Source organism: Populus trichocarpa, chromosome 13 (assembly GCF_000002775.5).
Source record: "Populus trichocarpa isolate Nisqually-1 chromosome 13, P.trichocarpa_v4.1, whole genome shotgun sequence".
NCBI lineage: Eukaryota > Viridiplantae > Streptophyta > Magnoliopsida > Malpighiales > Salicaceae > Populus > Populus trichocarpa.
The window spans coordinates 3726742-3752534 of record NC_037297.2 but is presented as its reverse complement, the minus strand read 5'-3'; the positions used below and the strand labels follow the sequence as shown (position 1 = coordinate 3752534).

The 25793-nt window shown below is 33.4% G+C and overlaps 2 protein-coding genes and 1 pseudogene across 4 annotated transcripts in view; 2 read left to right on the top strand and 1 right to left on the bottom strand.

The window, feature by feature from the left end:
• LOC18104105 (U-box domain-containing protein 9) overlaps positions 1–8170 on the bottom strand; it is a 30138-nt gene extending 21968 nt beyond the window's left edge. The window contains exons 1-3 of one of the 3 annotated variants that reach the window (XM_052446515.1): positions 7844–8170; positions 7430–7681; positions 5362–6637 (exon numbers count right to left, since the gene is read on the bottom strand). In XM_052446515.1, coding sequence (XP_052302475.1) covers positions 5564–6637; positions 7430–7681; positions 7844–7936 — 1419 coding nt within the window. In that variant the 5' untranslated portion in view covers positions 7937–8170 and the 3' untranslated portion in view covers positions 5362–5563. Of the gene's footprint in view, positions 1–5361; positions 6638–7429 lie in introns of those variants that run through there. The other 2 variants (XM_024583304.2, XM_052446514.1) reach the window with 2 other exon arrangements.
• Positions 482–1450, top strand: LOC18104103 (putative germin-like protein 2-1; annotated as a pseudogene).
• An 8095-nt stretch (positions 8171–16265) lies between the features above and the next one.
• Positions 16266–17302, top strand: LOC7474644 (putative germin-like protein 2-1). Its single transcript, XM_002319638.4, has 2 exons — positions 16266–16432; positions 16559–17302. The coding sequence occupies exons 1-2, from the start codon at positions 16309–16311 to the stop codon at positions 17110–17112; spliced, it is 678 nt and encodes a 225-aa protein (XP_002319674.3). The 5' UTR covers positions 16266–16308; the 3' UTR covers positions 17113–17302.
• Positions 17303–25793: the final 8491 nt, after the last annotated feature.

Here is a 25793-nt window from a genome sequence, read left to right as displayed (position 1 = left end):
CTTGCCTTCATTTGTATCCTTCGTATAGAATTACTATGGTTTGACCTTTTCAATTGCTCGTTAATTTGATGTACAGTAAAAAACTTTTATAACGAGGTTTGATCTTTGATTAGGCTGCGGTGGGAACGTGAAAAATTCTGACATATCCATGACTTCCCTTGTGGTAAAATATATTAAAAATTCTGATTATAAATTAATGGTAAAATGACCAGTTCCATTCCAAATGCACAAACTGTGTTGTTGTAAGCATAGAAATATATAATAGTGTGTAGTTGCTGCAGAATGGTTCTTCACGAGGGATAAAAAATAAGAAAAAGGGAATAAAGATAATCATTGCAGACTTGGCCAATCTCCATTGGCTTCCCTTGTGTAGAAAGCAAAGCAGAGACTATTTCAATGATCACCATCTATAAATAATCTTGTTTCCCATGCAAGATTTCTCACCCCTCAACTCTAATACACTTTGAAGAATTAAGCTAGAGATAGTCTGATTACAATGAAAGAGTTCATTTTCTTGCAACTTTTGTCTTTCTGGCTTTCGCTGCCTCATTTGCCTTTGCCTCCGACCCTAGTCCTCTACAGGATTTTTGTGTAGCCATCAATGATACTAAGGATGGTGGTATGCTATGTTACTATCTGAAGTTCTTAACAAACTTTTCTGATGAATTATCTGCAACATTGCTTTCTTTTGATTTGTACGAAGAACTTGATGCTAACATAAATTCTTTCATGCAGTGTTCGTGAATGGGAAATTCTGCAAGGACCCAAAGCTTGCCACAGAAAATGATTTCTTCTTTCCAGGGCTTAACATTGCCAGAAACACCTCCAATCCAGTTGGCTCGGTGGTCACTCCTGCTAATGTTGCTCAAATTCCAGGGCTCAATACTCTTGGAATATCGCTGGTTCGCATTGATTATGCACCATACGGTGGCCTAAACCCACCACACACTCACCCTCGTGCCACGGAGATCCTAACAGTCCTGGAGGGAACTCTCTATGTTGGCTTTGTCACATCGAACCCTGATAATCGTCTCATCACCAAAGTCCTAAACGCAGGAGATGTTTTCGTGTTCCCAGTTGGACTCATTCACTTCCAATTCAATGTGGGGAAAACCAAAGCTTCGGCCATTGGTGCCTTGAGCAGCCAGAACCCTGGTGTAATTACAATCACAAATGCAGTCTTCGGATCCACTCCACCAATTAGATCTGATGTTCTCGCCAAGGCCTTCCAAGTGGACAAGAATTTAGTGGACTATCTTCAGAAGCAATTCTGGTACGACAACAATTAGAAGAAAATCCTATTGGTAATATACGCTGACTGGAGGCAATATTGCAGCATACCATATTGATTGTGTTTGTTATCTTTTCCATTTGTTATGATTATTATTCGTCTTTGTTGTCACTTAATAAAGAGCTGGATTGCTTGTTTTAAGCTCCATATTTGTTCTACTATTTGTTAATTAAAAGCTTCTATTTTCTTCATTTTTATCTTTTTTCAGTTAGGACGCACACAAAATTTACTGTTAATTCGAAAATGTAGTAAAATTTATAGGTGCACCCAGTTGAGAATAATTAAGAGGCTTAATCTATTAATTAACCAATTTTTTCTATATATATTTGTATGACAATATACAATAATAATGGTGGAGATTACAACACAAGAATATGACTCAAATATTTCCTATATAGTATGCCTATAATATTTTCTATATATATACATTCTATAATGTGTCCCCTCAAGCTGAGGGTGAAGGATCGACCTGAAGCTTGAATCGAAAATAAGTAAACGGAGTAGTTGAAGCAGCTTAGTAAAAATATTGGCAAGTTGATCGTGAGAGGGGATAAACCGAATTTGAATCTCTTTCTTCGCAACCCTGTCTCATACAAAATGATAATCAACCTCAACATGTTTAGTACGAGCATGAAAGATAGGATTTGTAGATAAGTAAGTAGCGCCTAGATTATCACACCAAATAGTAAGAGCAGAGTTAGAAAGAATCTGCAGATCTCTTAATAGATACTGAAGCCAGATAACCTCAGCAGTGCCACCTGCCAAAGCTTTATACTCTTGCCTGATTTCCATGAAACTGGTGTTTGACCAACTGAAGACAAGATAACCACCTGTAGACTTGCGATCATCAGTACTATCTGCCCAATTTGCATTTGTAAAACCATGTAGAGCAAATGAGGAACTGTGAGTGATATGCCATAGATGACCGTACCTCGTAGATAACGCAGAATGCGCTTAACGACATCCCAATGAGAATTTGTAGGAGCATGCATAAACTGGCAGTCTCTGTTAACAGCAAAGTAGATGTCTAGTCTCGTAAAGGCGAGATATTGAAGAGTACTCACAATTTGACGAAACCATGTAGGGTCAGAAAACAAGGGATCTAGCAGTATATATGTTGACTTTGAAAGTAGAGATAGGAGTATCAACTAGTTTACAAGAGGTCATACCCGCTTGAGTGAGGATGTCAAGAATATACTAATGCTGGCGTAACATCAAACCCATAGCAGTGGACTCAACCTCAATATCCAAAAAATAGTGAACGACGCCTAAGTCACGAAGCTTGAACTCTGAACTCAGTAATTGTATTAGGCCGTGAAGCATAACAGTGTTGCTACCTGTAAGCAGAATGTCATCAACATAAACCAGAAGATAGAAGATATCAGCACCAACATACAAGATAAATAAGGAGGTGTCAACCTTGGAAGCATGAAAGCCAAAAGAAAGCAGAAAATCACTTAGACGAGTGTACCATGCCCATGAACACATGAGATGGAAGAGCAGAGTCAACAAAACTTGGAGGTTGTTTCACGTAGACCTCTTTGGCAAGAACACCATTGCGGAAGGCATTATGAATATCAAATTGATGAATCTTCCAATTACGCGAGACCGTAACGGAGAAGACTAATCTGACTGTCGCTTGCTTAACAACTGGACTGAAAGTTTTGGAATAATCAATGCCTTCTTGTTGAGTAAAGCCTCTAGCAAGCAAATGTGCCTTATACCACTCAATATTGTCATCCACACGACGCTTTATCCTATACATCCACCGACAACCAACAACATCATCAAAGGATGAAAAGGAACTAAGGAGCAAGTGTTATTAGAACGTAAGCCTGAATTTCATCGGACATAGCACCATGCCATGCCTCGCCTTATACTTGTCAGCATCAGAGAATGTAAGGGGCTCACAAGTAGGAGAAGACATTAGATGACAGTGAGGAGCAGCAGAGGTGGCTGCAGATGCTGTGAGGAGTGAAGTCTTCAGCAACTGAGGGCGAAGAACCATCAGATGCTAACAAGCAGCAGATCGAGGGAAAAATAATTTGAACTAGGGAGCTGCTAAAGAGGATAAGATGAAAGATCAATAAAGAGTTGCAGGCCTACAGGAGAGTTTGTTGAAGGACTGGAGCTCACAGCAACAGATGTAGGAGAACCTACTGCAGAATCAGAGGTGGCTGCAGTGACAGACCTAGAACTATGCAACTTTAAAGGAGGTGAACTTGTTCCTACATAATGATCATTATAAAAACATGAAGATGGTGACATAGGGGCAGGGCCGGGTGGCGGTGGTATAGTGGCAGGCAAGGGTGGGGAACGGTGGGGCTGTGTGGGTGGGGCTGGAGGGGTAGCAAATATGCTGGTGTGGTGTTTGGCGGTTCAGCAGGGATAAAATTTGAGGGGGGGTAATCAAGGTGGGCAAGTGTGTGGACTGGGAAGGAGGTTGGTGGGTGGGCTATCTGTTCAGATTCTGTAAAAGGAAACACACCTTCATAAAAACGAACATGACGGGAGACATATATACGTTGAGATGTGAAATCGAGACAACGATAACCAAGATGAGAGGAACTATAACCTAAGATCACACATGGAGATGAACGGAAATCCAACTTATGAGCATGATATGGATGCAAAAATAGAAAACAAAGACACCCAAAAATACATAAAAAATCATAATCAGAAGTACGATTAAACAGACATTCAAAATGAGATTGATTTTGGACGACAAGAGTAGGCATGCGATTCATAAGATATATTGAGTATTCAAACGCATAATTCCAAAATCATAATGAAGCACTACATTGGCCTAGGAGGGTAAGACTAGTTTCGACAATATGGCAATGGCGACGCTCAACGCTGCTATTTTGCTCATGTGTATGAGAACAAATTAACCTGTGATGAATACCAATAGTTTGAAAGAAACTATTTAACTTACGATATTCACCACCCCCAATCAGTTTGAACAGATTTAATTTTGCGGGAAAACTGACGCTCAACAAGCACTTAAAAACGTTGGAATATAGAAAACACATCGGATTTTGCAACAAGAGGATAATACCATATATAATTTGTTTACACATCGATAAGAATAACAAAGTAACAAAAACCATTAGAGAAAAACATAGGAGCAGGACCCCAAACATCACCAAATATTAAATCAAGTGGGGCAGTAGTTTTGTGATCCTTAGGTTGCAACGACAAACACGAAGACTTGCCAAGTGGACAAGCTTGACATTGAACAAGAGAGCGTCTAGAAGTACACATTATTTTATTTTTGGAAACTAACAAATTGAAAATATGGGAAGTAAGATGACCCAATCGACGATGCCATAGATCAGCAGTTGCAGAGACGCAAGGAGACCAATAAGCTTGAGAAATGGTGGTGGCAGAAGACTATCATTGCTCTGATCGGAAAAGAGCACTGCTTTGGTGGTGAGATCCTTTACATAAAACACATAGGTGTGAAATTCAAAACAAACATTATTATCACGATAAAATTTTTGAACAGATAGCAATGGTTTGGTAATGTGAGGAATATGGAGAACGTTAGATAATGTAAAGGTGCGTGTAGGGGAATGTAACATGGTATGCTCAATATGAGATATGGAAAGACCCTTACCGTCACCAACATGCAAGTGATCATTACCAAGATAAGGTGCAGAATCGGTCAGAGTTGCAAGATCGGGTGTAATATGTTGGTATGCACTAGTGTTCGGGAACCAAGTAGGGGTAGAAACAGTACCAACACTTTTTACTCTCTCTCTATCCACATTTCATTCCTGCTCTTGAATCCTATACCACCGTCCAAATTTTGTCCTAATTTTAACTTAAGCCGCCGCTTAAAACCAAAATCATCCAGCAAAAGATATGTTTTCTTAGGTTATATGGCATTGCTGCCGACAATCTAAAAGGTGGTGGTGAAGGAGCAATTTAGACCCTACAACTGCAATCACTAACTAGCCAGTCTCTGCGAATCACTTTCCAATCAGTTGGCATCAAAGGTACCAACTTGGTTTCAAGTGAAGACGGGAAAACAAATTGAAAAATTCAAAGGCAGGAAGATAAAGACAGGATGTAAGACCTTATGATCTTTGCTCATGTGTTACCCTTAGATGGTCCAAAACTTTCCTGGGACAGAATAGGAAAAATGTACCGACACTGAACTTTTTACAGTAAATGAGCTAACTGTTGGTCTGTACAATGAGAGAGTGAAGGAAGGCAGGATGTACAAGAACTAATTGGCAATATCTTCGGACCAAGCGATTTATTTCGTCATAGAGTATGTATGATTGAAGCAGCTCCATTCAGTATCTTGAGGATGCCATTAGCTTTCCTCTTGGCTCTTGAAGTCCCATGCTCAGCAAGTATCGAAAGTGTAGCATTGGCCTTTTCCTCTTCCATGACGGCCCGCCATTTAGTGCGGTCATTTAGACAGATTGTATGTAAAATCGCAGCACAATTCTCCTTGTTGCGCTCAGAACTACTGTCCCTTATAATGTCAATTAAGCAAGGCACCGCACCAAGTAGCCCCATTTCCTGAACAGCCTCCTGTTGGCTAGTAAGTATTGCAAGAGTAGCCAACAACTCATCAACAAGGATGCAATCCATTATCTTTTTTAGGATTACCCTGACTGCCCCTTCTTGGACAGCCCTGACTCTATTCTCAAGGACAAGACAAAGCTTGAATATTGCCAATGCAGCATCCTTCATTGCCGGTGGATGCCCTTCTTCTAAAAGGCCAATTAGAGGTTTGAGAGCACCAGATTTTCCAATAATGAGCTTGTTTGAATCTAGGGCTGATAAGGAGAAGAGAGCGGCAGCAGCATTTCTTCTTGTTTCAATGGTTCCAGATCTTACAGATTCAACAAGCAGAGGGATGACATGTGGATTTTCTGCAAATAGCTGCTTATTATTTTCATGAATGGAGAGGTTGAAAATTGTTGTAATCAAATCTTCTTGCAGATCAGGGTGAGTGTTAGCTCTGCCTGGTGATAGTGGATTGAGCAATTGAGGAATGGCATCGGTTGAGTCACTGAAAAGGGCCCGAAATGATGGCATGCTTTTAGTTAGACGCCGAAGCTCTTTTGCAGCTTCTTTTTGATCAGAAAGGGAAGAGGACGTCTTTTCAAGCAGTGACTTCAAATAGACTCTGTCAGCATCAGTATGCACATCATCATCAACTAGGGGTTTTGGTAGCTCAATTCCACGCTCCATACACCACTTTGAAATCATTTCTTGCACCAAATGATTAGGGGTCAGGAAAGTATGAGAAATGACTTGCTGGGTCTGGGGACATGTTCTGTGCCCTTCATTTAGCAATCTTTGGATGAATGGTCGATCGTAGGTCTAGAAATCATCAAACATTTTAGTAAATGAGTAACTCGGTAGCCATCAAATCAGCTACTATACCACAGGAATTCAAGTAAAATGAACATGGACATGTACATTCCTCTTTCTACTTCTGCAAGGTCACTATCACAAATACAAATCAGTATTAATGCTCGAGAGCAGGGTTCAATTCCTAGTCCTAGTCTTTGAGGCCTCTATCGAAAATTAATTGGCCATCAGACGAAGTTATCTCTAATATGGAAAACGATGGAAAACGGCTTAACCAAAATTATCAAGGCTGTATAAAGAATCAAAACTGGAGTTTCCTTTAGCTCTTATCTCAAAATCATGGATGCAGACAATGATCAATAACCAACCAGATTTTCGCCCATAAATTTCTTTCTTTTTCCAATAAATTTGTTAACTGAAATCAAATATACAAAAAACCGAAGAAGAAAAGAAAACAAGAACCAACCCCGTTGTTTGAAAAATTTCAGTACTTGCAGAAATTCCATCAAAATAAAATCATGCAAATCCAAAGCCTCAGCAATTTTGAAGCAGAACCCAAAAAAGAATCCGTATGTGCAGAATACTTGAAAAATCTATTACACTCAAATTCCAACATCAAATTTAGCATTAAACCCTTAAAATAAATCCCCAGAGATAAAGAATTTCTTGCATGCACATTCGAATAGCATCCAAACCAATAACAATTCAACTTCATACAACTCTCAAAATCCAAAAGAAATATAGGAAAAGAAATCCCAAATGCATAAATAAAGTAAAGAAGACAAATTTTCTTGGTCTAACCTGTCCAGTAGCCAGGACAACAGGGTCATTCATTATCTTCTTCGAAATGGGACATATAAATTCTTCAGGGATAACTGTATTATCCACCACCTTCGAAGATTTCTTGAATTTCAATTCTTTCAAGACACTCAAAATCCTCATGGCCTCATCAGTAACCTCCACTCTATAATCCTCCTCGACAAGAATTGTCTTTACTAGTTTCTCCAATTCTTTCTTTAACTCTGTTTCCTTTGTCATTGTAACCTCCACCACCTTCGAAGATTTCTTGAATTTCAATTCTTTCAAGACACTTAAAATCCTCATGGCCTCGTCAGTAACCTCCACTCTATAATCCTCCTCGACAAGAATTGTCTTTACTAGTTTCTCCAATTCTTTCTTTAACTCTGTTTCCTTTGTCATTGTAACCTCCAGCACCTTCGAAGATTTCTTGAATTTCAATTCTTTCAAGACACTCAAAATCCTCATGGCCTCATTAGTAACCTTTTCAAGAACTCCAGCTTCAGCCATAAGAAAAAATGAACAAGAACGAAAGGAAGGAACTGATCAGATAGGATTTACGAGTGGAAAGAACTGAAGAAAGAAAGAATTATGCTTTGGGTGATTCATCAGTTTATTTCCCTCTTTATTGCTCTCGTTTCTCACTTTCTTTCTCTCTTGCAGTTTCTTGTGTTGTGATTTCTCTCTTTAACCCCACTGTTCTTTCTTTCTATACACGGTGAAAACGCTAAGAATTATGAGAAGGAATAGTTGGGTTACTTAACACTTGGACTTTTGAGAGGGATATATATAGTGCCCACCATATTCTGTACAACCAATTATTTCTTGCCAAGCAAGCAGTTTTTCCTACGCTTTGAACGACGTGGAAGCTTGCTTTGTACCCTCAAAATTTCAGAGTACTTAACAAGTCACAAGATTCTGATGGTACAATCTAAGACATCATTATAATTACCCTATAGTACTTTTTAAAACAATTATATATATATATATATATATATATATATATATATATATATATATATATATTGCAAGAGAAAAAAATACTAAAGAAATATTGCATTATATTTTTAAGAATATTATCTTTTATTCAAAGAAAATGATTACCACTAAAGTTTATAATAAAGAGATAAGTATTTGTTAGGATCACACAATTTAATGAAGAGAATGGTCCTAACATAAAAAGCGTAATAATCACATATAGATAAAATATTTTACATGATTCAGATATGATCATGTTCACAAGGAAATTTTATTATTATTAAAATTGATTTAGTTTGGAAAACTATCAATCCTAAACTTAAAAAAAAAACATTATGGCCATAAATATATTTTATTATTCATCATCATAGTGTAATTTTTTTTTCCTTCTCATTAAAACCCAATGATCTTGGTATTGGAAATATTTTGGTTTTTTTATGGTCCATTAGTCATTATCAAATTGATCAGGTGTGGAATTGTCATTTTATTGTTTATAAAACACAATGAAATGACTTAATTACCTTTAAAATTAAATTTATTAAAATTGGTATTTAGGAGCTTTTTAGTATTTTCAATTATTTCAGAACAATAAAATGATTTAATTACCCTTAAAAAACTTAAAACTTGCGTCTGGTTTTTTTTGTTTTTTTCATATCTATTCAACCTATTTTGTTTTTGTTATTATCATGTTGAATAGGACAATTTGATCTTTTAATAAATATAAATATTAATAAAATAGAAAAGTGGTTGGCACGTAACGCACACATATGCAGCCTTCTAGCGGCAAATGGTGCCTCATGACGATCAAAAACATCTTTCTATCATGTGATTGGAATCATTGCAGTGTTTTCTTCCAAGCTGACAACACGTGGTGGCGGCGGGATCGATTGGTGCCGGCATGTCTTTCTTTTTCTCTCTCTTCTACTCTCGAAATTTGTAATAGTTATTCAAAATTTCAGTGTTATTCTCTTAATTATTGATATTTAAATTTCATTTCTTATTCTTTTGATTTTTTTTTCTTGACCCTTTTGTACAATTTTTATTCTTTAATTTCATTTTTCAATGCAAATTTATGAAATATTTTTTTTTTCAATTTGGTCCTCACTCTTTTTATTTTTTTAGTTTCACTATTAAAGTAATTTTGCTTTTCAATTTCACCTATCTTTCTAAAATTCATCCTTATATTTATTTTTTATTTCAATTTTGATCCTTATTCTTTTAATTGTTATTTTTTTTTTATCTTTTTGTATAATATTTTTTTACTAATTTTGTCTTTCAACATTTTATTGGTTAGGGATTGAGTTTTATGTTTTATCCATATATGATGCTTCTAATTTAATAACCTCGGTCACAGATTTAAAACGTTATCGTGGATTGGCGTCCTTTGTTTAACTTATTTTCTTTTTTAATCTCATCATTCGAGATTGTTTTTTTTTAATGAGCTTTATAGTTTTCTTCTATTTATTTTCTGTTGGGTTATTTCTATTTTATGATCCGAGGTCACAGGTTTGACGAGTTAACTTGAATTGATTTGTTTTTATTATCCAGGTTACATGTCTATAATACTAACTTGGATTGACTCGGATAGATTTTTTTTAATCATATTTTACCCAATTTGTTCATTCCATATTTAATTGGCTGAAAAAAATATTTTTTTCCCAAGTTATCATGATCATATTTTTAAAGAATTTGGATCATTTACTATAGTTGCCTATTTTTTTATCTTTTAATTAAAATAAAACCAACTTATTTGATCCAATTGGGTTTATAATTCAAATCATAGATTTTTTTATCCTCTTTTAAAAGGCTCTTATAATATCTAAATATCATATTTTATGAAAAAAAAAAGGCTCCTTAGAATAACGCAGGCCTATATCTAGTAAATTCTATTATCACATTGTACCAAAAATATTATGTCTAACATAAAAGCAAAGTACATAAACCTATAGCATAATCCATAAGTACACATGTCAAGGGTGTTTAAATGCTCGAAAAAATATTTCAATTGGAATCGTCTCCTTAAGTGAAATAATGTAAGTAGAATTTCATCATAAATTTTTCATTTGCATCTAGTTTACATGTGAAGATAATTCCACTTCATTTATAAGGGTTTTAAGCTCATTCTAAATTCTTGACAACTTACAATAACATTGATTCATTCATTTTTATATATTTATGATATGGTTCATCTAGATATAGTAGCTTTCAATTATGGAAATACCACCAACTAAATCGCCGACGGAAAACGTCCATCAGCATACTGTTCGTTGGTAATACGTACCGCATTCTGTGGCTAAGTCTGTCGGTAACAAAAAAAATATTACCACTGGTTTTACATACGGAAATTGTGCGCAAAAAAAAAAATTCCAGCTGGAAATATACCGACGGATTTATTTCGTCGGTGATAGTGGCATATCCAGTAAATATTTTTCAGCACCCGGTGAAATACCGACGGACAGTATCCCTCTGTAAATTCGTCGGTGAGTGTGGCATTTCCACCACTCTCTGTGAAATGCCGATAGACTTTATCCATCTGTAAATTCGTCGGTGATTGTGGCATTTGCACCAAGCTATTGTGAAATGCCGACAGACTTTATCCGTCTGTAAATTCGTCGGTGATGGTGGCATTTCCCGCTCTCTGTCAAATGCCGACGGATACATTCCGTCTGTAAATCCTCGGTGGGTATTTTTAAATTTGTTTTTTTAAAAATTATTTAGAATAAATAATATAAAAGTATATAAATTAATAGTAAAAAAACCAATTATGCAAATAAAATTTTATTAAACATCAAAAACAAAAAAATAAAGTTAAATAATATTCATTACAAATTGAATGTGTTTCAAAAAAATATATTAAATTAGCACAATGGCGGAGTTGGAGGAGGAGGAGGATGAGGCTGGTTGTTATACGGCCAGAAAGGGGACGCACATGTATCACCACTCTATGAAGTCATGTTCATAACCATTTGGTGGAGTTGTTCATAATTCACCAAGAGTTGCTCGTATTTCTTAGTGAGATTAGCCTTGTGTTGTTTCAAGGCCATGATATCCTCAGATTGGGTGCTCGATACTGATTTGGAGCTCCCAACGGTTGAGACACTACGAGCCTCCCACAAGTTCTAGGCCGTAGTGTTGATATGTTAACTTTTACCGATGGAATTACCGACGGAATCATTCTGTCGGTGATTCTGACGGTGAATTGGTCACGTCACTGTACGGAGATCCCGGTTTGAATCCCTATGTAATTCCGTCTGTAATTCCGTTGGTAGATACCAATCGAAGTATTTCATCGGTATATACCGAATAAATTATAGATGGAAAAGATTTTGTCGGTAATTATGATCGCAAATTACCGACAGAATTATTTCGTCGGTTTTAAGTGAATTTCTAGCAGTGAAAGAGAGGATTTTCATATACAGAAAAGGAAAGGAAACTGACCTGCAATACATAATTGTAAATTATAGTTTCTTATGTTTCTTATACATAATTTTATAGCATTTTCAAGAAGCCAATTTAAATATAAAACTGAAAACGCCTTTATTTTATAGGCCACGTTTTCAAGAAGCCAATTTAAATATAAGACGTCATCTTATATAATTATTTTCTTACCACATGCGCGTAAATTAACTTATTGTTTTTATACCCTCTGAATATTTGTAAGATCTTATAATAGGTGAGATTTACGGGTCCCATGTGTAAAACTTAATATATTTCTCACCAGCAACGAGAATTACTCAAACTTTGTACCCCGGAAGCAATTTTTTTTTATTATTAAAGAAGGATAAAGCAAATTATGAATAATTATAAAATATACCAATTAAGGGAAGGAAGGCTTTTCACTGGACCCCTACCACCCACATGAACTGTAGACGTCGTCGTAGGGGGTGTTTAATGTCATAAGTTCACTTTGATTCTTGGAGTTTTTTTCAATTTAGTCCTTAGAGTTTTATACTTTTATGTTATAGCCCTCAAACTTTATTTTCATCAAGTTTAAGTCAATGGATTATGAGAGATGAAAGAGAGTCATAAAAAAAATAAGAAGAGAAATAGAATTCATCTGATCTTATTTTGGCCATAAAAGTTCAATTACGGTTTTTAACATCAACCATGTCTGAAAAAAAATAGATCAATACCCATAAAAAAGTTTTGGATTTAGTTTGGTTTTATAGTGATTTTAGAATGTTTTGGAGTTATAAATAGAATAATTTAGGTTTCTAGGATGTTTATAAAAGTGTTTTCTAGTAAAAAAAAGTTGAAAATTAAGTTCTATATGTCAAAAAAAACAACCTCGATTTTTTTATTGCCATAGATGGCTGGAAAATTATTACAATTAACGATATATTATCTAATATAATTTTTAATATTGAGTTGATGATGTATCATCTCCCCAATAAAAAAAATAAAAATACTAAGTGGGAGGTGTGATCCAAATCAATATATGCATAGTCATTGCACTTAAGCCTAGCCTATTAAGCCTACAAAACCCTTTTTTAGAATTTTAAATAAATTCTTATTTAAATTAATAATTATAGTGCTATTTTAAAAAATATATCCAGTGCCATACTTTTAAAATGAGATTAAAGCTTTTAATGTTATATATATTTGTAATAATTGTTTTTAATAATTATATATGAACCTAATGTATATTAAAGTGTAAAAAAAGAAATTGCACATGAATATTGAATGAGAATAGAATTATTTTTATTGTTGTTTTTATATGATTTTCATGGATTAATTATTCTTTATTTTTTTTTTATATCACATGATTTTTATGAAGATATTTTTTTTTGTTTGGAAGTTGCTTTCTAGATCCTATTAAGTTTTTGTGCAAATAAACATTTTAATAATAAAAAAATGAATTTTAATAAAAAATATAAATTAATAATGAGATGGGAGTTTTGCCACCATAAATAAATTTCTTCACCCCTTAATTTAAATTTTTGATATTTTTATGAATATTTATTTTAAATAACTTGAATTTTTATTAAAAAATGATGTTGTTAATAAAAGAAATTAATTTCATCAAAACAAAAAATGCATAAATAAAAAAGAGATTTCAATTTAAGAAACACATTTTCTCCTCCAAAATTTAAAAACTTCAAATACCTGCGAATATTTATTCTAATTACCCTATAATTAAATAAAAATTAGTTTTAAAAATGGTCTCTAAGTCATGATCATACGGGCGTAAAATCTAATTAGTCTTTAAAGTAACTGTTATTGGCATGAAGTCACAAGTCACAAACCCACGCAAATAGGATAAAACTGTTGAGAAAGAAAAACGGTTAATTATTGGCCACTACGTGTTTCGTTTTGTATTTAGTTTTTTCCTCTTCATTAATAATATGTTTTTTTTTTAAAAAAAAAAACAAACCCACATTTTAGATGCTATGGTTACTGATCTAGTGATCATTGGCCGGGGTATACTATTGGATCTAGTTAAAAAATTTATGAAAGTAATAAAATTAACAATTTTTTAATAAATAAACTCAAAATCTAATAATAAAATAAATTCAGGATTATATACATAAATTAATATTAAAAAAATATTTTAACACTAACTAAATACTAAGTTATGAAGTTCAGAAACATACATAAATAAAGATATCTGATCCTGTGCTGCGGGTAGTTTTTTTTTTATAAAAAGAATAATAATTAAATTTCATTGAAACAAAATATAAAAGTCTCCATTTTTTCTTTATATGATATCTTTGATTTCAACAAAAAAAAAATATAACATTTTGTTGTATGTCATTTATTTAATTAAAATGAAAAGCATTTAGAAGACAAACCCCGAAAAATTGAAGTAATTAAAATGAGGATATATATAAAAGATTTTCTTCCAACAAAAATCCATTTATCCTATTAACATGCTAATTTTTTTAAGAATATTGTTTTTTTCTTATATAGCATTGTGTTAATATCCAAAAAGTAAGACTCAATTCTAACAAAAGCTAACAAAAGCTAACTCGTTGCCATTAAACAAGCTTTAGTAGGTTAGCCTTGAAAAATTATGACCAAAATTTTTACCTGACTTTTATGCTAAATTATACTATGAAGAAGTTGATCCGATGAAATTAAATAAAGTTAGATGGTAAAAAAACAACTTAGATGATGTGGGGAAAAACATGTATCTTTCATTTCAGTCAATTATTTCAATTACTAGTCAATGATTAGGCTGCGGTAAGAACCTGAAGATTCTGACATATTATAATTAATGGACCGAGAGAAAGTGAAAACTTGATTTCGAGCTCTCTAAATAATTTCAATTACTAGCCTCTATCTCTCTCTTGCATCACAAGTATATTATTATTGAATCTGACTTTGCTAATATCATTAGTTGGATGAATAATCCTAATAAAACAGACCTTGGTTGCACCATAATTTCATTTCGATCTCTCTAAATCATTTAAGTTCACAGACCTTGGTTGCACCTGTTTTATTCGGGTCTTGTATTGATTGAGTAAAGTTTGAATCTTTATGTGGGTATCGAGGGTTAAGTGTGCTGGGGCAGTGGACATAGTCAAAGAGGGAAAGTGGGTTTTGAAAGAGAGGAACCAGGCAGTTAAGAGAGTGAAGAAAGAGGGATTCTGGTGGCATAAGGTGGATTGAAAGGGCAAGGAATAAAGCTAGCATATTCGTGATGAAGGTAAGAGGTGGTGCAGGCTATTTGATGGGCTTTCAGAGAAAGAAACAGAAAGAGTAGAAGAGAACGCATGACTGAGTAAATTAATTGAATTATTCAAAATATTCATAAAAAAATCAAGTTAAAATTAATTTTTAATTTTTTAAAATAATTTTAGTTAGAAAATTAAAAACATCAATTTGATTTTATAAACCAAAACCAAACCTAATTAAACTAAATTGATTGGAAAAATCACATTATAAATTAAAAAGCTAAATATTAAAAATTAAGGATCTATTAAATCAATGTTTATAAAAATAGTATAACCGAATCAAACAGATAAGATATACTCTTACTATTTTTATTCTAGACTAGAAATATTTTAATATAAATTCAATTTAAGTATAGTTGCATCGAGGATATGGTCAAAACTCTTCAAATTAAATCGAATATATTTATATATTAATTTTAATATCCTTAAAATGAGTTTTATAGTTAGAGACTAAATCCCTCAACAATGGATTAAAAAAAAATTACTTTTGATGATAACTTTTAAAATTTAAATGTTGATTAATAATATGTAGATCACATTCATCCACCAACTAGACCAAATCTCTAAGAGAAGAATATGAATTTCAATAGCATATGGGAATTTATTTATTTATTATTTTATTTGGCTGTAGAGTCCATGTATTTAACAACAAAATTCCTGATATTTTTTTTATAGCGCGATAGAGGTTTAAAATCATCTTTCATCCCTATCGATTTATTAATTGGAGAATATTATGTCTATTATTTACTTTAACTGAACTGTATACTTGGCTTCATTTGTATCCTTCGTATAGAATTAATATGGTTTGACACTTTTCAATTGCTCGTTAATTTGATGTACAGTAAAAAACTTTCATAACGTGGTTTGATCTTTGATTAGGCTGCGGTGGGAACGTGAAAAATTCTGACATATCATGATTATAAATTAATGGTAAAATGACCAGTTCCATTCCAAATGCACAAACTGTGCTGTTGTAAGCATAGAAATATATAATAGTGTGTAGTCGCTGCAGAATGGTTCTTCAAGAGGGATAAAAAATAAGAAAAAGGGAATAAAGATAATCATTGCAGACTTGGCCAATCTCCATTGGCTTCCCTTGTGGAGAAAGCAAAGCAGAGACTATTTCAATGATCACCATCTATAAATAATCTTGTTTCCCATGCAAGATTTCTCACCCCTCAACTCTAATACACTTTGAAGAATTAAGCTAGAGATAGTCTGCTTACAATGAAAAGAGTTCATTTTCTTGCAACTTTTGTCTTTCTCGCTTTCGCTGCCTCATTTGCCTTTGCCTCCGACCCTAGTCCTCTACAGGATTTTTGTGTAGCCATCAATGATACTAAGGATGGTGGTATGCTATGTTACTATCTGAAGTTCATGTTTTTTCTTAACAAACTTTTCTGATGAATTATCTGCAATATTTCTTTCTTTTGATTTGTACGAAGAACTTGATGCTAACATAAATTCTTTCATGCAGTGTTCGTAAATGGGAAATTCTGCAAGGACCCAAAGCTTGCCACAGAAAATGATTTCTTCTTTCCAGGGCTCAACATTGCCAGAAACACCTCCAATCCAGTTGGATCGGTGGTCACTCCTGCTAATGTTGCTCAAATTCCAGGGCTCAATACTCTTGGAATATCGCTGGTTCGCATTGATTATGCACCATACGGTGGCCTAAACCCACCACACACTCACCCTCGTGCCACGGAGATCCTAACAGTCCTGGAGGGAACTCTGTATGTTGGCTTTGTCACATCGAACCCTGATAATCGTCTCATCACCAAAGTCCTAAACCCAGGAGATGTTTTCGTGTTCCCAGTTGGACTCATTCACTTCCAATTCAATGTGGGGAAAACCAAAGCTTCGGCCATTGGTGCCTTGAGCAGCCAGAACCCTGGTGTAATTACAATCGCAAATGCAGTCTTCGGATCCACTCCACCAATTAGATCTGATGTTCTCGCCAAGGCCTTCCAAGTGGACAAGAATATAGTGGACTATCTTCAGAAGCAGTTCTGGTACGACAACAATTAGAAGAAAATCCTATTGGTAATATAAGCTGACTGGAGGCAATATTGCAGCATACCATATTGATTGTGTTTGTTATCTTTTCCATCTGTTGTCACTTAATAAAGAGCTGGATTGCTTGTTTAAAGCTCCATGTTTGTTCTATGTATAAATAATAGCACTACTATTTGTTAATTAAAAGTTTCTATTTTCTTCATTTTTATCTTTTTTCGGTTTGGACGCACACAAAATTTACTGTTAATTCGAAAATGGATTCAAATTTATTGGTGCACCCCAAGTCTACCTGACAAAGTATTATCAGTGATGCCCTTGAGCACGACAACCTGTGTTTCTTTTAGTAAGATGCGATGTACATGATTAAGACAATGAGCAATAGTTTAATAAATATTAATATTAAAATTTTATTGGTCAATTTAAAAACTAGTTTGGTATTTAATGATATAGGCTATAATATAAAGTGTTTATTAAAGAAACTAGTTCTCTCTTTGTTTATGTTTATAATTAGAGAAGTGCTTACATGTTGTATCTAAACTTTAAGATTATGAACTCATGTTTTTCCATTAAATTATGTTATTTCTTAAATGATTTATGAACAACAAGTCCAAGCTGTTATCCACTCTTTGCCGAGAAATTAGGAACATATGCATGTTAACCTTATCCACAATGACAACATCAAGACATTTGATGATATTGTTCATCATAAGAAGATTGGCTTCACGCCGAGAAGCCTGTAAACGAGGCTTTCATATCTGCGACTAAGATGCGTTGAGCATATGACTCTAAATATAAAAAGGGCAAGGGTGAGGGTCTCAAATATAGCAAAAGAGGAATAGAAGCAAATAGTAGTGGACATAAGCACAAGCGTGAGAAACATAGTTGTAAGAAAGACAAAAATATGAATTGTTTCAATTGTGATAAAGCTGATCATTTTGCTCATGATTGCTGTCGCACGTGTGCGGCGATATCATCCACTCTCAGGTGTATCTATCTGACAAATATGGGAAGACAAGGAATTCTTGTCTTTTATCAGTGGAAAACGGGAATGGGAGTCGCCACTTAGTATTTTGGTCACTAGGATTCCTAACTAGTATCAGAGATTAAGCACGGGGACTAGTTGCGTAAAAGGAAGGTATTAGGACCCCAAATACGCCCTACTTAAGGTAGGCCGCATTGTTTTAATTGTCTGATATATGCTAAGGTGTTATTTGTATTTCTAATTGCTCGTCCGTTTATGGTTTAAGAAAGTCCTCCTCGGTAAGGAGATCCTTATCTTATCGGGTAAAACCTAACTGTTCTAACGTCAATAAAAAAAACTACCTTTTTAATATCAGACATATGTTTTACGTATAAATTCATAATCCCAGATACTAAAAGAAAACAAAATGATTTTTTTGGAATTTTTGAAATATTGGCCTAGATTTCATGACTTTAATAAACTAGTTATTAAAACTAAAATGCATGCTAAAACATATTTTTTGAAATTTTATTTGTATGAAAATATAACATGATTTTTTTTAGAGACAACCATATGCATGAAAATAAAACTTTTTTATATATAATTTTTGCAATGTTTTGACAAAAACTGGGTATTTTAATACTGGATTCGTATTTTTACGGTATAAAAGTACAAACAGATATTAATCAAAATACACGAAAAAATCATAATTTTTTCAAAAATATTTTTTGGGTTGGGCCGGACCCGGTCCAGCAATTTTGTTCTGGGCCGGTTGATACGATCCAGGCAAGGTCAAATTCGGATTTTGACATAAAATGTGCAACTATCCAGTTTTACGGCAACAGTCATAATTCTCGATCCGACCGTTGGATTAGACTGAAAATTTACATAGACTCTCCTGACATGTTTTTCGACCTTGGGTTTACATTTCAGGTCAATCGGAGTTCAGGAAGGCATCACGATACTTGTCAACAGAGGTTGTACGAATTTTGTTATTTACTTTCTTTTGACTTGTGGACTTCCTATTTGGCTAGGATTCTTTTCCTAAAAGGATGTGGTAGCTTATTTTGGGAATATCCTAATTCTACAAGGATCTTTAATAAGCTGCAATATAGTTTTCCAAGTGTGGCAAGGATTTATTAATGTTTCAAAATCCTTTTCTTACAAGGATTCCTTATTCATCCTAACTACAACAAGGAAAGAAGACTTCAGAATTAATTCTAGCTTCAGATTAGATTTCCTAGTTTATTTGGAACTTCTTAAGGGTGAAAAATCTGATTCTAGCATATTTAGGATGATACTTTTTTTTATTTTTATTGTTTTTTATTATTTTCTTCTTGGTCTTTGAGTTATGATTACTTATTTGGGTCAATTGTAAGTGGGCTTCATATAAGTCTACCTAAGGGGGGTCCATTAGGGTTTATTTAAGTTTAGAGTTAGTATAAATAAAGGCATAACCAGACATGTAAATTAGACAATTCAGATTAATAAAACTTCTTATTTGCCGCACTTTTTGTGTGTGTGTGTGTGTGTGGTGAGATAATCTCCCTTCCATGGTTTTCTAAAGAACTGAAAATGACTTATCGAAGAACAACTGACTTCGTGACGTCATCCTTATACTTCTCGTTCGCGAATCAATATTCGTTGGGTGGAGGTTTTCCATTTCCAATAATGTTGGTGCCTAGGTACAAGTTATCTTTGTGTCACACTCCCATGAAACCTGATTTACTTGGCTTTCCAGGAATTGATGTCTTTGCGTGTGGGTTGTGTGACAACGTTATCACGAGGTTCGCATCAACAAGTTTTCTGCCATGTTTTCACTTTCTCTCGGTCAACTAGGTCCATTAATTATAATATGTCAGAATCTTTAAGTTCTTACTGCAGCTTAATCATTGACTAGTAATTCAAAATAATTGACCTAAATGAAGGGTACAAATCAAGCCATGGTTCGTCTAAGTTTTTTTTTTTTATCCGCTAACTTAACTTAATTACATGGGATTAATTTCTTCATGATTTAATTTGATATAAGAATCACATAAAAAATTTGATCAAGATATTTCAAGGTTAACCTATTAAAAAAGGTTTAATGACATTCATAAAGAGTATTCCATGGCAACACGTGAGCTTTTATTGTTTTTAAGTTTTTTAATATACTTGCATTAAAAGTATTGTAATGTTAAATTTTTAGATTTGAGACTTACTTATGGGATATTAACATAATGCTATATAAGAAAAAAAAAATATTATTGTAGAAAGATTCTTAAAAATATTTAGCATGTTAATAAGATAAATGAATTTTTGTTGGACGAATATCTTTTATATCCTTATTTTAAATATTTCAATTTTCTAGGGTTTCTCTTCTAAATGTTTTTCATTTTAATTAAATAAATGACATACAACAAAATGTTATTTTTTGTTCGTTGAAATCAAAGATATCAATAAAGAAAAAATGGAGACTTTTATATTTTGTTTCAATGGAATTTAGATTATTACTCTTTCTATATATAAAAAAATTAGTTTAAAACAATTAAGTGAAAAAATCAAAAGGCTCGCAGCAGCACATGATGAAATATTCTTATTTGTGCTTGTTTCTCAACTTTATAACTTAGTTTTCAGTTACTGTAAAAATATCTTTTCAATATGTATTTACATACATAATCCTCAATCTATTTTATTAAGAATTTATCAGATTTTTATTTTATGGTAACAATGTTTTTTGCTATTAGGAAACACGTTAGCAACGCCATAATATTTGTTCTAATGGTTTGACCATTTTGGAGATTAACAAACCATTTATAATATAAATTTCAAATCATAAATATGATATTCGAACATGAATATTCTAACATGTTGTTAACTTTAATTTTATTATAAGAACATATAAATAATAATTATTTAACATGCTAATTGTTTCAAAGTTTTCATCCTTATATAAATACTCCTTATTATTGGAGAACTTAAGAAAATAATTATTTACCACTCAAACTTGTAAACTATATTTACTAGACCTTTACACCTTTCAATAATAATATGCATACATCCTAAGTATAGAACAAATTGTTTTTTTTTTAAAAAAAAAGTTAATAATACATGCATATTTTGCTTGCTTTAATATGAAATCAAGAGTGGTCGTGTGATGTAGAATTGAAAGAAAACTTACTTGTGACATGAGAATTCGCTTTCTTGCCCTTGGATCAATTATTATAGTGTCACTACAATTACTAGAACAAAAATGATATTTCATAGTACGAACGTCTTTATAAATCTTATCAAGTTAATGCTGAGAGTCCAAGATGGGAGAAGAGAAAGTGAGAACTATATTCTTTCAACCATAAACTCTTCTTTTCATATGGGTTATGTCCCTATATATATAAGTAGAGGAAGCAGTTACTTTCTTTGGTAACTCCTCTAAATACTTTGACCAAGTCCATCCCTCATGGACGGACCACGCCTAACCCAATAACCAACATCTCTCACTCGCCCATGAAGGACTAAATTTCATCTAATACATTATATTTCAAACTTGCATAAGAATTTCATACTTGAGGAACGGACCATGCGACCTGAAGCATATAGTGAACGGAACATAATTCAGGCCATATAGAAGACATCAACCTCATATTTAATTATTCCTTAAAGTGTAGTAATATACCCCAAGCATTTTTAGTTACACATGAGTAAATATAAATGAATCCCTCGGGAATTTCATACTCAATCCATCCTTACAATGACAAGCATTTTAAATCATATCAAATTTATTCAAGTGATATGATCTCGACTGGTAAATACAAGTAACAGGTGTAGAACTAAAATTACTTTTTCTTTTGCACTCATATCAATCAAATCTGAATTAACTTGATTTCCAAAGAGTATTTCTTTAAGTCGAATCATTCTACGACCATAGCATATACTACTAAAGTAGTGATCATTTATACATCACCTCTTGATACAGTCAAAAGTCACAAAGGGTAAGATTTTGAGATCTTCAATATGATTTCTAAGACTCACATAATAAGAAGCAGGGATCCATTCTTTATTCCTGTAATGGTCGTTAGTACATGTACTATGAAATACATGCTATAGTGGAGCTTACTTTTTTTTTCTAAAGACAAAGAGTGTATGTCGTTGCTCTCATTGTTAGAGGAAATATATCATACAAGTCTTAGTTTTGTTGCCAAAAACATAGACTTCAAATAAGAAATTCTCATTTGTTCATTGTCATTAGTGGTTAATGAATAATTTCATATTCGACTTCAATCATAATAGACACATGAATTGTGGGAATTCATTCATGTCAATTCTTTTATTTAAGAACCTCACCTTGATCCCAACCAAGGTGACATTTTAATAATTACTTCGAGTTAAAATTGCTTCTAGTGCGCTCAAGTCGCTTATTGAGCATTAAAACTCAATTAGTCTCATCTCTACTCACCTTACAAGGGCTAGAGGTGATTGCTCATGTGAGTGAGTTAATCTAAGTATATCGACATAATTTAACAAATTATATTATACGATACTCGATATATTCCATAAAAGAAATAATGAATAAAATGTTATTTTAATGGCATTTATTCATTACTCAATCATTATAAGCCTTCGTATGATCTTTAAAACTAGTTATATTACTAATTACATTCTACATAGGCCAACAGACTCACATGCCTAAAAAATGCATCTCTTGCTATTGGTTTTGTGAGTGGATCTACAACTATAAAAATTGTATAAATGTGTTTTATGATCACATCATGTTCAATAATTGCTTCTTTAATGTAGTGATATCTCATCTTGATGTGGTTTGGTCATTCCATGGTATTTTGGATCTTTAGCCACAACTATTCAAGCAGTGTTATCAAAGTAAATTGTCACTAGGTCTGATGCTGATTTGACAATTTTCAAATGATACAGGAAACTTTAACCATATAGCATTTTGTGTTGTTACGGAACAAGCTACATACTCAGCCTCCATAGTAGATAAGGCTATGCAGTATTGTTTCTTGCTCCTCCTTAGAATTGCACTATCAATAAGGAAGAAAGCATATCCCAAAGTTGATTTGGATTGGTCCACATCTCATCTCTAATCAGCATCAGAGTAATCAATCAATCATAAGTTTTCTTTCCTTGGTAACAGAGCATGTAATTCGAAGTTCCTTTCAGATATCATAGAATCCTTTTGACCGTCGTCTAGTGTTTCTGACTAGGGTTTGATTGATATTGGCTAACCAATCCAACGACACAACATATATTGGGACGTGTGCACATCAATGCATCCATCAAACTACCAAAGGCATTGACATAAGGTACTCTGGACATTTCTCTTCTTCTTCTAGAGTCTTGGGACATATAACGGCTCAGGCTCAAGCTTTTATCACCAGAGATGTCTATTAGTTTGCTATTTTGCATGTGATAGAGCTCTAATATCTTTTTAATGTAAGTATTTTGAGTTAAACCCAAAATCCTTTTAGCGCGATCTCTAATGATTTTCATGCCAAGAACATAGCTAGGCTTACCCATGTCTTTCATTTCAAAGTTTGATGATAACCGCCTTTTAGTAGTATCAATCATCTCTTTGTTATTTCCAGTTATTAAGATTTCATCAACATATAAGAACAATATTATACAACTATTGTTAGAATGTTTTAAATACACACAATGGTTTTCTTCCATCATTGTAAAACCATCCTTAAGGATAGCTTGATGAAACTTTACGTTCCATTGCTTAAAAGCTTGTTTAAGACCATATATGAATCTTTTAAGTTTGCAAACTTTGTGCTCTTGTCCTTTAATCTCGAATCATAAAGGCTAATCCATATAGATCTCCTCATTTAGTTCTTCATTGAGAAATGCAGTTCTAGCGTCTATTTGGTATCACTCTAAGTCCAAATATGTGACTATAGCTAAAATAAGGCGAACTGAAGTAATCCTCACAATTGGTGAGAATATATCTTCATAATCAATTTCCTTTTCTTGAGTGTAGCCTTTCGCTACTAGTCGAGCCTTATAACATTCGATTGACCCATTAGCCTTACGTTTAATTTTAAGAACCCATTTATTTCCATTGGAACTTCATCTTAACAATAAATCGACCATGTCCCAGACTTGATTAGTTTTCATCGACTCCATTTCTTCTTCTATAAGTTTAAATCATTCTCTTGTTTTAGGACCAGACAAAGCATAACTGAATATTTTTGGTTATTCATAATCTTGTAGAGCAATCATGAATGCTTCCCCCTCAATCTTAAATTGATGACAAGGAATTGGTTCACGAATGCTTCTACGAGGTTGAGGTTGCTCGTAATCTTGCTACATGAGAGTAGGAATAGACAAAAATCATGCCCACTATTTCCAGGAGGATTAAGAGTTGCTTCTAAATCCTCTACTGAATGGCTTGTTGCACCATAGTCTAGATTTGCCATTTCATATAATTCAAAAACTTTATTAACCTCACCTGTCATTGGAAAATCCTTTTCTAAGAATACAACATCACGTGATTCAATATCTGTCACTCTTCCATCATCTTTTTTACCAAAAAATACAATTTTTTTGGAATGTTCAGAATATCTTATAAAGATACACTTCTTCCCCTTAGGACCAAGTTTCCCATATTCATGAGAATTATTGTGAATATAAGTTGCACACCCTTATATATGCAAATGACCTAGATTAGTTTTGTCGTTATTTCATAGTTCATACGGGGTGGATGAGACAAATTTAGAGGACACACAATTAAGTATGTAGGCAGCAGTTAACAATGCATCTCCCCAAAAGGAAATTAGTAAGTTAGCATGCGTCATCATTGACCTAACCATATCAAATAGGGTCTTATTTCTCCTTTCTAGTACACCATTTTGTTGTAGAGTATAAGGTATAGTTAGTTGTCTAGCTATACCTTATTCATCATACAAATTTTTAAATTGTTCAAATAGGTATTCACGTCCTCGATTATTTCTTAAGGCTTTGATCTTGGTGATTACTTTATTCTCCACCAGATTGGTGTATCGAATGAAGCAATCCAATGCTTCAGACTTATGTGAGATTAAATAAACATGACCAAATCATGTGAAATCATCAATAAATACGATGAAATAATTTCCTTCATGTCTTGCCCTCACATTTATTGGGCCATAAATGTCTGAATGAATAAGCTGTAATGGACTACTGACACTTTTAGCTTTGTCAAATGGTAATCTAGTTGCTTTTCTAGCAAAGCAATACTCATCAACAGGCAATCTCTCTTTAGTAAGTGATCCTAAAAGACCAGCTCTTACTAATTTATGTAATCGATCTTGCCCAATGTTTCCTAATCTAGCATGCCAAATTATGATATCACTACTATTTGTAGTGTTGGAATTTTGAACAACATAAATAAAAGCATCATCATTAACAGATACATTAACGATGTTTAATAGCTTAAAAACATTTAATACAAAACCAGAACCATAAAAAATATTATCAACAACCAACAAACGCAATATTAAAGCCCAATTGTAGTAAAGCAAGAACAAACACAAGATTTCATCAAACTTCTGGAGCGTAGAGTAAATCATGAAGATAAAATGTGTGACCGCCCTGTAAATCCAGTTTGCAGGTACCGATCCCAAGCACAGCAGCGGAAACATTATTCCACATGTATATGTATCTACTTTCCTTTGAAATTAGATGAAATTTCATAAAGATTGTTTGATCTCTTTTTATGTGGTTGGTTGCTCCTAAGTCTACAGTCCAAAAGGGAACA